A 12,618-nucleotide genomic window follows, 5' to 3' on the forward strand; every position below is an offset into this window, starting at 1 on the left:
CTGTTATAGTCATCCTCTTTTGAAATTTTGAAAATTTTCAATGTTGCCCTTATTCTCTTCTCTGCGTTCGCAGCTTCCTTTATTCATTTACTTTTTCCCTTCTATTTCTCAAATATTTTTCTTTTGGTTTATAACCTCCTTTTAATATGTTTGAGTCTGATTCGGATTCTAATTTGATTTGATTTGACTTGAAACACTTCATATTAGCTCAAATGATTATATTCTTCAATAAAATATTACTTTGCGTCAATACACCTGGTTCACGACGCACCAGACACAAGGGCCTCAAGCCAGTCACTTGTGATAATCTCATACCATCGCCGGCTACTGCATCTATCAGGTTTCATTCCTCATAAACTCAAGGCATTCGTCTATGTGCATTTAATCGTTTGAAATTCCAGCTAGCTACTTATCCCTTGTGACAGATTTCAATCTTGACTGAACTTCCCATCTCAAACCTCTCTCTGCCATAAGGTTCATCGCGCTGTGTTGCCTTCATATCTGACCAGAGGGAAAGTCAGACTCAAAGATAGGCTCTCCTGCACCATGCATATTGGCAAGCACAGATTGTCGGAAGTGCCATCGCAGCAGCTCATCCGAGACATGACCATCAGTGTTTGAGTCGCGGCAAAATAGGATCCAATATTCTTCCGTCAATCCCACAGCTACCAGGCCCAAATTCAACAATCTTGTAACCATCCTTTGCTCTGTTAGTATGGCATAATAATAATTTTCAATTCTAAACACTTACATCTGGGTGTATAGAGAATAGATACTGGTCAAAGCGAGTGTGCAGATGTCCTGCCATGAGTGATCAATTCTGTATGGAATTAATTTTAGACGCTCCCACAGCATGATTCATGTTGGTTATCCATCATTCTTAGTTGAGCTGGATCCAGAGACTCTCCTTCTCTAACGGGAACACATGCGCAGCCTCAAACCCAGTCATCCCACTGTGCCCCAAGATTCACCTGTGCGGATACAACACATTTCCCATCTCTGGCACGAGCCCCATCTCGGAATCCATCTCCCGAAGAGACAGAGTGGCTACAGAGTCGAGCAACCCAGGGCTCATCAGTAACTCGAATGGATCCTAGAGGGTATTAATTAGCCCGGGCTTCGACGGCCGTGGCGTTGAGAATTTTTCAGATGTGCTGACAACGCTGTTACATGTATGGAATGATGTACTGTAACTAGTACACCTGTGGAGAAAACATCATAATCTCCCAACACAACGGGGTTGCTTGACTGGCGTGACGGTTCGGCCTGTGGCTCTGTGCTGAATCGTCCACGAGTCCCCCTCATCTACAAGTAAGAGAACATCGTTCAGGATCCAGATGAGGTTTTCTTCCGTGATGGAGCTATTCTGGTAAAAACTTCCGATACTTGCGCCTGTTGAGGCGTCGTGGAAGCGGATATTTCGGTACGCGGCGCGATCTCTTCGCATGTTGCTATACGCTATGCCCTTTGACACAGGATTTGTAGGGGGGAGCATGCCACTAAGAAGGGAGCTGAGAAGGTTGAGCGTTGTAAAGTGATGTTGATGTCAGGTTTTGGTTCTGGAAGTGTCGTTCTTCCAGAAACCGCACTCGGTTGTACACACTACTCCGTACAGGAAGAGCGATGGCCAGAATCATTTGGCCCATCTGTCTCTGTTGAGAGAGGGAAGAAAGGACCTAATAAACAGATAGTATATTACGTACACAAAAGAAAAAGAGGGAGAAAAAAAAAACGACGATGAGAAGAGTGGGACTCGAACCCACGCAGGTTGCCCTACTACGAATCTCGGCAATGCCAAGACCTGAACGTAGCGCCATAACCACTCGGCCATCTTCCCGATACTTGGTTGACGGAGGCACAGCCCGAGGAAATCTTATAAGGCTCAGGTGGCGAGATATCAATGTTTGGAATTAACAACATGTTGCGCTCAATGTGCGCAGAGTGAACTAGGAATTATTCGTTGCATATTTCGTAAATCTAAAGCATGATACATTGTTTAGACCACAACAAGCTTAGAATAAATTTACCCATATGCAGTTACTTGTAATTCATATATACCGGAAAAGTCTAGACCAGCCTTTAATGCATAAATCCAGCTCATGATCATATCACGCATGGTCTACCGGCGATTTCAGACCCGTTAGTTACATGGAGTATAACCTTCCATCAGAAACAAGGAAAAAAAAGGAAGCGGTAGTATCCTGCTGCAAGAATTTCCGGCCATGACAGGGTCATCAGACCCTGTGCAAAATCGCAACAGCTTCAAAGTTGCACACAGTTACCCTATGTATGCCATTCCGCTCTACTCAGGGTTATACTTCAACGCAAATAGACCTCGCTCAATACTATTAAGCACAATAGTCCCGCTCTTGAAATATGGATACACACTCCACGAGCCGACAAACTCAACCTTACCGCCAACACTATCATCCTCGGGATGGCAGTCAAAGAACCCAACCTCCTTAAAGCCCTTGCCTGTCGCGTCCTGGGTAACACTGGAGACATCCACAATGCGCAGGCCAGAACCATAGTTGGACTGATATGCGAGACCGTCGATGACGTACTGGTTATGGTCGATTGACTTGACGGGTGACTGGTAGAAGCCTGTGAACCTCGGTTTGGCGAGGTTGGAAATGTTGACGATGTAAGTGGTGGTGTGGCCTGACTTTCCTGGGTTTGTGCCGTCGGATTCATCAAGCTCGTCGTCCAGGAGTAGGTATTCCATGTCCTCGTCGGCGATCCAGCCTTGGTGGGTGTACGAGGCGCCTTCGTAGGGGGTTGAGGAGATTTGCACGGGGTTGGATTTGTCGGTTACGTCGACGATGGTGAGGGTGTCCTCGTTGTAGTTGAAGCAGATCTGGCGGTCAGTGTATCTCTCGTCTGGGCCATCGTAAATGACACATTGGGCTGGGGTGGTGTGTTAGATGAACGAATTATTTGGTAAACTAGGGAAGAAGAAAAAAATCGAGCGTCGATAGAAATACGTACCGTCATGGACGTATCCATCTTGACTGGCACAGCCAGGAGATGTAGGCCTAGCAGGGTTGGAAACATCAACCATGTACAATCCACCTCTGCATGGGGTGGTTCGTCCCGTGCCGACGGCATAGATCATTTTGGCGTCCTCATGCGCGACGATGTTGTGAGAGCTACCAAAACCTCTGAACCAGGCTGTGAGATCCCTCCTGATGTCGTAGGTTACTGGTCTACCTTTCACCTTAGCCAGCTATATATTTCACCACATGTAAGTATATCTTCAAGCCCTTGGTACACAGATTGGAGAGTTGCTGTTCTTCGTTCCTACCTTCCGCATATCAAAGACTTGCAAGCCATGGCCCGGGGCTTCTGAGCCGATGTAGACGTATCCATCAATGACTTTCATGTCGCGCCATGTGCTTGACTGGGTCTGCGTCGGCAATCGGCCAAGGTATTTAAGCTTACCACCCTTCAGAACCTCGACAAATGCAGTGCCGTCAGTCTGTCCGACCGCAACGAACTCACGACCGTCATCGGCATTCCAACCTGCGCAGTTTGAGGTCAGCAGGCAGCCCCAGGAAATGACTTAAAAAAAAAAAAAAAAAAAAAAAAGGACCAGAATGTAACCTACCCCAAACATCGTTGCCTCGCCGCGTGCGACTTCCCATGTCCTGATGGCTCAGGAAGGATGTCATGTCCACATTCTTGCAGCTGAACTCGCCGGCCTTGCCGTTAACGCAACGCTCCTCTCTCTTGATAGACTTGAATCGACCTTCATCAAAGAATCCTTCCTTGCGTAGCTTCTCCTGAGCAGCGAGCTTCATGTCCATGAGGCGCTGCATCTGCAGCATGTTTTTCTCGGCCTGTAGACTGCCGGCCACTGCCAGGCCGGCCGCCACAAGGGGGGCGAGAAGGGAGAGCTTCATCTTGAGATAGTCAAACCAAGGGCACACTTCGAGAATGGGAATATGTAAGTCAAAGATTGCTCGAACGGATGAAGGTCACTATCGACGGAGGAGTATATCCAACACATCTTGCCAGGCGCGGTGTCCCCTTTATAACTCCCCAGTGAGAACAACATAACAATCATGGTGACCCATGCGCAGCCTTAGCAGCTCCTCAATACTCCTCCCCTATCCCGGACATCCAGAGCTAGGAGGATCGCTTACCATGTGTCGCATGGGTACTCACGGGGAATACTGTACTGTGTATGTCTTCCAAGTGATAAACAGGGATCTCTAGAGCTTGTGTCTAGCAAACTAGGGTGTGATGATCAGAGGCCAGCTGATTCACAGCGGGCGAATTAGACAGTCAAAAACTCAGCAGCCAAGCCGAAGAACGGATTCCTGCCCTGGATTTGGAATCGTGGAAAGAAACATCTTCTGAAAAAGAGGGATTTGATATGCGGAGAAGTCTTGCCCACGGTAGGGTGCCGTGCAATTTCGGGCCCTGGCGGATGGAGGCATATGAAATAGTACAAACTTTCATGTTCCTCCCGACTCCAGCTCTGCCGCGGTGATGCTCGGCTGACGGCTAGTAGAGGACTGTCTGCTGTGTCAGTGGATTTTGGTCCCTGTCTATGAAACATCGATCATCGCCAATTTCGGACTAATCTGGGGGTAAGTCCTGATTGTCACAATTTTGTCAGTCTATGAAATGGAGTCCGTCTTGAACGGCCCTGGCCATATATCCCGTTAAACTTTCCTAGCTTGTTCACCCCAAGGCGATCCTTGGACCATTTGTCCGTTGAGATGGTTAAACGTATCAGGCTTTTTTTCTGGAGATTTTTTTATTTCCTTTTGGCGGAAGAATCTTCATTAGTTAGGGCAAGCTCGCACCGCACGCCCGTGATATCACGGCCAACGTGTAAGCATTAAAGCATTTGGATCCATTTGTCTTCGAAAGAGAAAAACTGCATAAAATCCCAACCATGTTGTGGGTAAAAACAAGGTTTAGCACAGAACGCGGGGAAAATAGCAGAGTAGTATTTGCTCAGGGGGATTTGCGAGCCATCCGCTTCACGATATAGTGAGCCCGGAGGGTGTCGCTATACGCAGCGTAGAATGAGACTAAAAGAACACGCGGCAGGCATTAACTAGTTATCGCGCGCCAAGGCGGCCCGAAGTTGCGCCTCCAAAAGAGCCGCCAAGTCCAGGCTTCAAAACAGGATGTTTTATTAATATTATTGTGTATCCTTGACGGCGGTGATAATGATTGATGCTAAGGGTTGTGAGATCTGCAGGTTAGGCTCTCGCGAAAGCCAAAAATGTTCCCCAGATTATTAGCGGCGCCAGACCCAACGTCCGTCCTTGGGTATTGTCGCTTCTATCACTCTGGAGAAACCTTGTCTGGGAGAACACCTTGGCGATTTAACCGATGGAAACCGTGTCGGAGGAGCTGAGTTTATGCAGACGAGGCGGCCGGTGTGAGTTGACAATTTTGTTGCGACAGGGTCTCCACCATTTCAAAACGCACTTCGAAGGGGTGTAAAGGAACTAGGTATTCTTCAGGCAGTTAATTTTTATCTTCCCCGCACGCTATCCTGCAAGTTATGAAGGCAATATTGCCCAAAGACATACCTAGGTTCGCTGCTTGAAACCTGACAGGTAGTATCCTGGCTTCGCTCAGTGGCTCATTTTAAGGCTGTCGATATGGATCAAGGATTGTGTATCTTTTTCTTTAGCAATGCAACGACAGTCTACCAAGTTCCCCAAAATAAATAGAATGCCGAGCTTGGGAACGAAAGAAACCTGGCGAATCGACGGTGGGTAGGGATGAAAAGTAAAATGAACAGGATTTGCACTATGCGGAGACGAGAGAAAAAGATTCCGAATAGCAACAATGAACGTGCCGTATACAGAGTACGCGGAATCGAAATGGTGCAAGATTGATTACCTTCGAGTGATGGGCAAATGTTAGATACAAAAATGACAAAGGTCATCTAACTACCCCAGAATTTCTATCGCGATGGCGGGTATCCCCACAATGGACCGCACTCGATGTGACACCGCGAGTGTTTTTGCTTGCTTGCATCTATACATCCTGCTTTCCCTTCCCTTAGCGACGGTACTCTTTACCATCCAGATTGAACCGCCCATGTGGCCTTGTGCGGAAGCTGTCAAATCCATCCCCAGCGGTGCATAACTGTCAGCATCGCTGACCATCCGACGGAAAACCACGGATGAGGTCGGGGACACAGAATTCCAAGCATAGGAAACCTATAGACTGTCGTCCATCCTTGAAGCGGTCAGGGCCATCCATGGCAAATTCAGGCTCGTTGGATCGCAGGGGGCTTCGCATGCTAGGTCGGGAAGCCTGTTATTGCTGGATGCCTTAGGATGTCCCTACGCAGAATGATATAGTACTAATATCCGAGAGGGGAGCTGCATCACCCTGGCTAGCAGTGAAGTATATGGATTGGGAGAGCGTCCCGTGGGTATTTTATCTATCCAGCATCAAAGTGACGCCCTTTTTGACGTAATTTGGTAGGTCAATGAGTCTTGAAACTGTGACACACACATCTTCTAGTTCGAGCGGGATTCCCGAGAAGATTCGTCTTTGACTGAACGGCCCATCCATGCCTTAATGAAGGCAGGGCCTTATTCAATCAATCAATTCAGATTATCCTAGGTTTGACCAAACTGAATATATATATATATATATATATATATTATTTTTTTTATTTTTTTTGGTTCTCCTGGGACGCTCGGTGAGCAGCGAGTGAAAAATGTTGTTGATATTCAATTGGAAAAAATACTAAATATTGAAAAACAGATATCCAAAAAGGGCAAAAGTGGAAGCAAAGCAACGAAAAACACTGAAGTCATGCGGGTTTAACGCATATATTCTCATTCTAATTCGTGAGCTCATGCCGAAAACAAACATATGGGAACAAATATACCAAAATATAAGTAAATAATAACAAAACGCTTCATACAAATTACCAATTATCCGTCAGGCAAAAGGTGGTTCATCAGCAGTGGCGATATAGGGGTAGTGTATATCAGAGTTGAGCGCCAAAAGAGGAAAGATTCAATTCATAGTAAGCAGCTAAGTTAGCACGCTGTGGAACGTTTGCGGGGTTAAATTGGGAAGCGGAAGGTAATCCAGAGCAAACTGCTACGTCCTCCCAGGTCCTTTCTATTTAGAGAAGTGGAGGGCGCTCTAGAGTTTGTCAAGTTTCTTCAGAAACTTGCCAACACCTTTCCCAATCCCCGATGTCGACTGTCGCTGATTCTGTTTGACATATTTTGCATTGCCTTCAGCTTCCGTTGGCCGATAGACCTGGTGATGAATGTCATAGGAATTCCCTCCAGGTGGCGGTTGCTGTGGCTGGCCGTAAGAATAGTTCGCGTATCCACCAATTGGTGGCTGGGCAGACTGCGGGACATAGCCACCCTGGTAATGTTGATGTGTTGGGTTGTGAGGTGATACAGGTGGCGGACCAAAACTCTGCTGTCTGAATAAGTGCGCATTTGGGTCCTGCGGCGGTGGCGTATATGGCACTGCGCCTGGAGCTGCTGGTGGTACCTGTGCAGCGGTAGGAGGAGGAGCAAACGACATGCTGCCAGGATGGTTGTGGTTGTGTCCTGAAGAACGGGAGGAGATAGAGGACGTGTGGGCTAAACCGGCTGTTGGAGGCGGCGATGCATATTGTCCACCATATCCCGGGGCCTGGGTGGGTGGGGGAGGGGGAAATCCAGGAGACATTGGAGGAGGAGCGAATGCCTGACCATGATCTGATACGGCGGCAGCGGCAAGCCCAGTTCCAGCTGCTCCATCAGACGGTGGAGGCGTTTTCTCGCGCGGCTTAATGGGCTCTGGCGCGGCTGGCGCAGAAGGATTGTACGCAAGAGGAGTATAGTTGATCTGTGCTTCCTCTTGCTTGGAGGCGGGCGGGGCTTCTAAGGGACTAACTGGTTCTGATGGCGTTGGCTGAGTAGGTGGAGGCGCAAATTGTTGAGGAGCCAGCTGTGGCTGAGGCTGTTGTATTGGGGCAGGCTCAGTCTGAGAGTTTCTCGTCAGACCATTGTGGTAAGCTGGGTCGGTTATCGCTACATTTTCTAGCTTCTGGACTACGGAGCTGATTGCAACCTCGTGCGCCTGGGGTTGTTGAGGGGCTGGCATAACATCGAGCTGCGTAGGAGCCAATAATTTACGAGCATTTTCAAAAAATAGAGCGGCATCATTCGACGTCCAGAAATAGAGATCTAGGGTATGGAGTCGAAGAAATGACCTGCCTCCATCGCGAGGGTCAACGTTGAGCAGGAGCCACTCGTTTTGGCCAATGCTCGTAGGTGTTGGTGGCCCGGATGTATTCTGTCGATGAGCATGTACAGTCAAGGTGCAGAGAGTAGGGAATTTATCCGAATTGCGCAGATGAACAGTTCCCAGAGCTAAGATACCCCCGCGCTCGTCAGCATAGGGGGATTCGACTATGGACACTTAAATCTTGACATACATCCACAGAAAGCATCCTGCTCGGGCAATCCTGGGTGATTCGCGATCTCGATTCTCGCCTTGTTCTGGACGGCATCATGATAAATGTACAGGTAGGAACCTTTGTCGAAGCGGTGGTGCAAGGGCCGCGGTGTAGGAGCCGAGAAGTAGTAGTGGACGTCAACAAAGCTGGTATCTTGTCAGTCACATATGTTCTCTATGGGATGTAGGCACTATCTTACACCGTGAGCAAGCACACTTCGCTTGGGAGAGGAGGCATCTTGTGCGACAAGCTCGTATGAGATTACGAGACAGCGGACAGAACAAGCGAAAAAGGAGGGTGGGGAGAGACGAAACAATAGAACAAGATGCGAGGCAGACAATGAGGGCTACTGGTTTATATTGAGGGCATGCCAGATGGGCGAAGAACAGTTAATCGCCGCCATGGTGACTCTGCTGGCTGCTGCGGGTGCTGTTGCTGCAGCTGAGCCCCGCGCTTAGGCAGGACTGAAGCTGACCACTCACGGCGAGGAGCAGGGAGGAAGTCGCGAATTGCCTAATCCAGACATTGCGTGCCAAGCAAACCAACGCCGCCAGCGAAACCAATCACGTGACTCAGACATCGCAAATTTATTTGGCGGAAGTTTGTATGTAAACTCACTGCATTGACGGAGCTGGCAGACTGATATTCAACGAGGAGGTTAGGAAGATCACCACCCGCTCGACCAAATTTATGCATGTTTCTACCAGTGAGTATCTCATTGAAGCCAATTGCATCTTCTACCCCTGCCTCTGCCTATCACTATCCATGGGTATAACTTACCAACCTCCCCTCAGCCAAACTTGCAACAAAATAGAAAAAGAGGCTATCCTCCAAGCTCCCAGCCCAACCAAAGAAAGGACTACGCAAACCAAATTCGAGGCGATAGCCTCCTCTCCTCTCCTCCCTCCGCCATACGCCTATAAGCAAACGAATAAGAAGGAAAATAAAACTTGAAACATCGTCCATCACAATGTCCCTCGTCAACCTCGCCAACGTCTGCTCCTCCATCACAAACGCCTCCAAGGCCCGCCTGGCCATAACCTCCATCTCAAACACAAAGCTCCACCTCCGCCTCGCCCTCGCCCTCCGCGATGCCGGCTTCATCTCCACCGTCGTGCTAGCCGGCCTCAACCCACCCCCGCAACACGTCCTCCTCAAGATCCCTGCCGCCAACGACGAAATCGAGCCCATCGAGCCCGTGACGAGGGAAAACGTCGCCTCGCGCCGCCTCTGGCTGGGGCTGAAATACTGGCAGAGCGAACCGGTCATTACCAAGATGTCGATGGTGAGCAAGCCCACGCGCCGGCTGACGCTGGATGTGCCCATGTTGAGAGATATTGTGCGCGGCCATAAGCGGAAGACAGTAGAGGGGTTGAGGTCGCCGGGGGAGTGTTTGTTTTTGTCGACTAATCAGGGGATTTTGGAGGCGAGGGAGTGTGTGGAGAAGATGACTGGAGGCATGGTGTTATGTAGAGTTGTTTGAGCGGAGGTTTTTGTGGTGGTCTTTTTTTATTTTCCCCGCCCTCCTCTGTTTCCTTTCTTTTTTGGTTTTTGGCCGCATTTGGAATGGAGTTTGCACGTTTATCTGGTCTTTTACAGCAAGGCAGTACACGGCATTGGACTCGAGTTTTTGGAGGACCAGTGTCTGCGACATTTCTGTGTGTGTATGTATATTGTATATTATCGATGGATAAAATCCCCCCCGTCTCTCTATTTTGATTTTGATAGATGGTCAAGACCATTCTGTATAAAACTGGGGCTTTTAGACTCTACCATGTCTTCGATTTTTTTCTACTTTCACAATGCAATGTCGACGAAATGGCGTGCAATGAGCAATGATGTGCCTAAGGTAATTTTTTTCCCGCGACGATGCAGCCAATCTGTGAACCTCTCCACTGCCAAAAAAAAAAAAAAAAAAAAAAAAAAAAAAAAAAAAAAAAAAAGATCTCAACTTCATTGCGACTCAAAAATATATTCCAAGAAGAAAAGAGAGAGGAAAAAAAAGAAATCGAAACACCAGGGTCTTGCCGCGACTCGAACGCGGGGCCTCTCGCATATACATATAGTATGTCAGTGATGACTCAGGGTGAACCCTAAGCGAGAATCATACCACTAGACCACAAGACCTGAGTTGTCATGACTACGACTGCGGTTAAAATTCCTAAGTACGATTGGGCCATATTTTTGGCGGTTTGGATGGAGCGGTTTGGACTTTGGTTCCCTGGTTTTTTTTTTCTTTGAGTTGATGGGATCGGGAGATACATGTGTTCAAGGACTTCTCTTTTTGTTGTAGTGTCCTGGGCGAGGTATATATTGTTCCGGTGTTGTTGTTAGAGGAGGGCCACTGCGAATGCGGAATATATATTCATGATGAACATCTACTCTAAGATCATAGGCAGGTTGAACAATCCCACCTTCTCCTCAAGCAACAAATATCAAGTTCATTACGAATCATAAGAGTTTTTTCATTGATCCCATCATTTTTTAATCATAAGTTTGATTCATGGATTGACGCTATATACGCAGAAACAGAATAACAGAATAACAGGAGTGAGAGAGGGATATAATAAAACGTAATTAACAAGATGGAAATACACAAACAACCAAGGAAACAATAACAATAATAGTCAAGGGAAAAAAAAAAAAAAAAAAAAAAAAAAAAAAGGCTACCAAATACCGGAGAAGAGACGTTAAGGGAGGACGGCTAGTAAAAGAGAGGAGAATTGTAGATATTTCTCATATACCCCACCCGAAACCCGTCTCGATTCGCGAGGCCGGGTATCTGTAACTCGGGTTTGGCTAGACAAGTGGAATGGGAGGGGACATGCGACGTGTGAGATCTGGGCGGAACAGGAACGAGATATGCGCGGCAAAAGGGAGCGAGAAGGAGAAGGAGAAGCGAGGCTTGTGGGCGGCCTATTTCCTGAATTTACCAGCCCAGCCCACCCCGCCCCTCAGGTTTCCCTCCTGTCGTCCACCTCCCTCTTTCCCCCTTTGATATCCCGTCCATTTTTTGATCATTCATTGCCCAACAACCGGCAGCCGACGGCAATCGTTGCTTTTTCTCCGCCGGCGTAGTGTTCCAAGGAAGCGAAGGTGAGTAAATGTTGGTCGGTCGGTCGGTCGGTCGGTCGGTCGACTTTTAGGCGTTGTTCATGTCGGAGTGCTCTTCCCCTTGTGTCTCCCGTTTCCACTTCTGGCCCTTCTTCTCCGCAGGTTTGCATTGGTATATATAACCACATCTGTGTCGTTGCACGAGATAGGGATATCATGCCACCAAACCATGCCCATATACACATGTATGTATATGCAAGGAAACTCCTCACCATCAGCCTACGAATATATTTTCCACCACCGTCTCCTCCCCTAAACCAACAACCGAAAAAAAAAAAAAAATAATAAAAAAAAAATAAAAATAAAAAACGAACTCCCTTCCTGAAAAGAAAATGACAAAGAATAAAAAAACACCAGCACCATAACCAAAAAACTCAACGCCTCCTCTCAAAATACCCACTCGACCCCAACACCGCAACGCTCTGATCCATCACCCATTCGCCAATCCCCAAGTAACTTTCCAACCACTTAGTCACCTGCGGGTTATCCGATATCTTTTGCGAATTGAGGCTGGGGCTGAGAAAATGGGGTTGATCCGGCGACCCCACTTGACCCAACGACACGGACGCAGGGGGGATGTGATAGGCGGTTACAGTTGCGGTTTTGGTATGGTACGCAAGGGGCTCGGAAAAAGCTGGTCCTCCTCGTTTTCGGTGGGATGGGGTCTGTGTAATTCTTGTGGTTGCCGTATTGTGGGATAGGGAGGTGTAGTAGAGGCGGGTTAAACGAGGAGGAGGAGGAGGAGGAGGAGGAGGAGCAGTTCCTGTTTACTTGTGTCCCATACCGCTACCGCAACATTCCGGTCCATCATTCCCCTCCCGTCGTCGCGCGTGGAAGTGGGGGGGAGAGGTGAGTGCATGTTAGCTTGTGTTTCCTTTTCACGTGCATGTGTGGAAGATTTATGATGGGGGAAGAAGTGGGAGGGGAAGGAGTTTTTGCCGATAGATAAATAGCAGATTAAAAAATAGGAGGGGGCAATGATATTTACGTTAGCCCTGTTGACCGCTTGATGCCAGCTAGAAATGCGGAGACTGTTTTTTGGGGCA

The 12,618-nt window shown here is 48.0% G+C and overlaps 5 protein-coding genes and 2 non-coding genes across 7 annotated transcripts in view; 1 reads left to right on the plus strand and 6 right to left on the minus strand.

The window, feature by feature from the left end:
• Window positions 1-495: 495 nt before the first annotated feature.
• BDBG_09369 (uncharacterized protein) lies at window positions 496-1,447 on the minus strand (the record flags this gene model as incomplete). Its single annotated transcript, XM_031723976.1, has 4 exons — window positions 496-700; window positions 752-820; window positions 972-1,093; window positions 1,310-1,447. The coding sequence occupies 4 exons, from the start codon at window positions 1,445-1,447 to the stop codon at window positions 496-498; spliced, it is 534 nt and encodes a 177-aa protein (XP_031581362.1).
• Window positions 1,448-1,738: 291 nt separating this feature from the next.
• On the minus strand, window positions 1,739-1,837 carry BDBG_17991. Its single transcript has one exon. It is a non-coding gene; the product is annotated as a tRNA-Leu (tRNA).
• Window positions 1,837-5,862, minus strand: BDBG_09370 (uncharacterized protein). Its single transcript, XM_002620228.2, has 5 exons — window positions 5,556-5,862; window positions 3,608-5,480; window positions 3,305-3,522; window positions 2,989-3,226; window positions 1,837-2,907 (listed from the first exon to the last, which is right to left on the minus strand). The coding sequence occupies exons 2-5, from the start codon at window positions 3,900-3,902 to the stop codon at window positions 2,303-2,305; spliced, it is 1,356 nt and encodes a 451-aa protein (XP_002620274.1). The 5' UTR covers window positions 3,903-5,480; window positions 5,556-5,862; the 3' UTR covers window positions 1,837-2,302.
• A 416-nt stretch (window positions 5,863-6,278) lies between these two features.
• BDBG_09372 (uncharacterized protein) lies at window positions 6,279-8,957 on the minus strand. The gene is made up of 3 exons (XM_031723977.1): window positions 8,658-8,957; window positions 8,438-8,604; window positions 6,279-8,372 (listed from the first exon to the last, which is right to left on the minus strand). Exons 1-3 carry the CDS (start codon window positions 8,693-8,695, stop codon window positions 7,141-7,143), a joined length of 1,437 nt encoding a protein of 478 aa, XP_031581363.1. The 5' UTR covers window positions 8,696-8,957; the 3' UTR covers window positions 6,279-7,140.
• Window positions 8,958-8,969: 12 nt separating this feature from the next.
• BDBG_09373 (40S ribosomal protein S8) lies at window positions 8,970-10,486 on the plus strand. The gene is made up of 2 exons (XM_031723978.1): window positions 8,970-9,164; window positions 9,253-10,486. The coding sequence occupies exon 2, from the start codon at window positions 9,429-9,431 to the stop codon at window positions 9,939-9,941; it is 513 nt and encodes a 170-aa protein (XP_031581364.1). The 5' UTR covers window positions 8,970-9,164; window positions 9,253-9,428; the 3' UTR covers window positions 9,942-10,486.
• On the minus strand, window positions 10,478-10,585 carry BDBG_17992. The gene has a single exon. It is a non-coding gene; the product is annotated as a tRNA-Pro (tRNA).
• An 890-nt stretch (window positions 10,586-11,475) lies between these two features.
• BDBG_17993 (uncharacterized protein) overlaps window positions 11,476-12,618 on the minus strand; it is a gene marked incomplete at both ends in the record, with an annotated part of 1,643 nt that continues 500 nt past the window's right edge. Inside the window, 2 exons of the mRNA XM_031725595.1 lie at window positions 11,476-11,791; window positions 11,969-12,237. Of these exons, the coding sequence (XP_031581365.1) occupies window positions 11,476-11,791; window positions 11,969-12,237 (585 nt within the window). The remainder of the gene's footprint in view (window positions 11,792-11,968; window positions 12,238-12,618) is intronic.

The sequence above is a fragment of the Blastomyces gilchristii genome, assembly GCF_000003855.2.
Source record: "Blastomyces gilchristii SLH14081 genomic scaffold supercont1.40, whole genome shotgun sequence".
In the NCBI taxonomy this organism is placed as follows: Eukaryota; Fungi; Ascomycota; class Eurotiomycetes; order Onygenales; family Ajellomycetaceae; genus Blastomyces; species Blastomyces gilchristii.

Excerpts from the sequence above, each read along its gene's own strand:
- BDBG_09370 (XM_002620228.2), bottom strand. The coding sequence starts at position 3,902 with ATGAAGCTCTCCCTTCTCGCCCCCCTTGTGGCGGCCGGCCTGGCAGTG. Across the intron at positions 3,523-3,607 it reads GCGAGGCAACGATGTTTGGG|GTTGGAATGCCGATGACGGT; the intron begins GTAGGTTACATT and ends CAAACTGCGCAG. Across the intron at positions 3,227-3,304 it reads AAGTCTTTGATATGCGGAAG|CTGGCTAAGGTGAAAGGTAG; the intron begins GTAGGAACGAAG and ends TGAAATATATAG.
- BDBG_09372 (XM_031723977.1), bottom strand. The coding sequence starts at position 8,695 with ATGCCTCCTCTCCCAAGCGAAGTGTGCTTGCTCACGGT. Across the intron at positions 8,605-8,657 it reads GAAGTGTGCTTGCTCACGGT|CTTTGTTGACGTCCACTACT; the intron begins GTAAGATAGTGC and ends ACAAGATACCAG. Across the intron at positions 8,373-8,437 it reads GCAGGATGCTTTCTGTGGAT|CTCTGGGAACTGTTCATCTG; the intron begins GTATGTCAAGAT and ends GGGGTATCTTAG.
- BDBG_09373 (XM_031723978.1), top strand. The coding sequence starts at position 9,429 with ATGTCCCTCGTCAACCTCGCCAACGTCTGCTCCTCCATCACAAACGCC.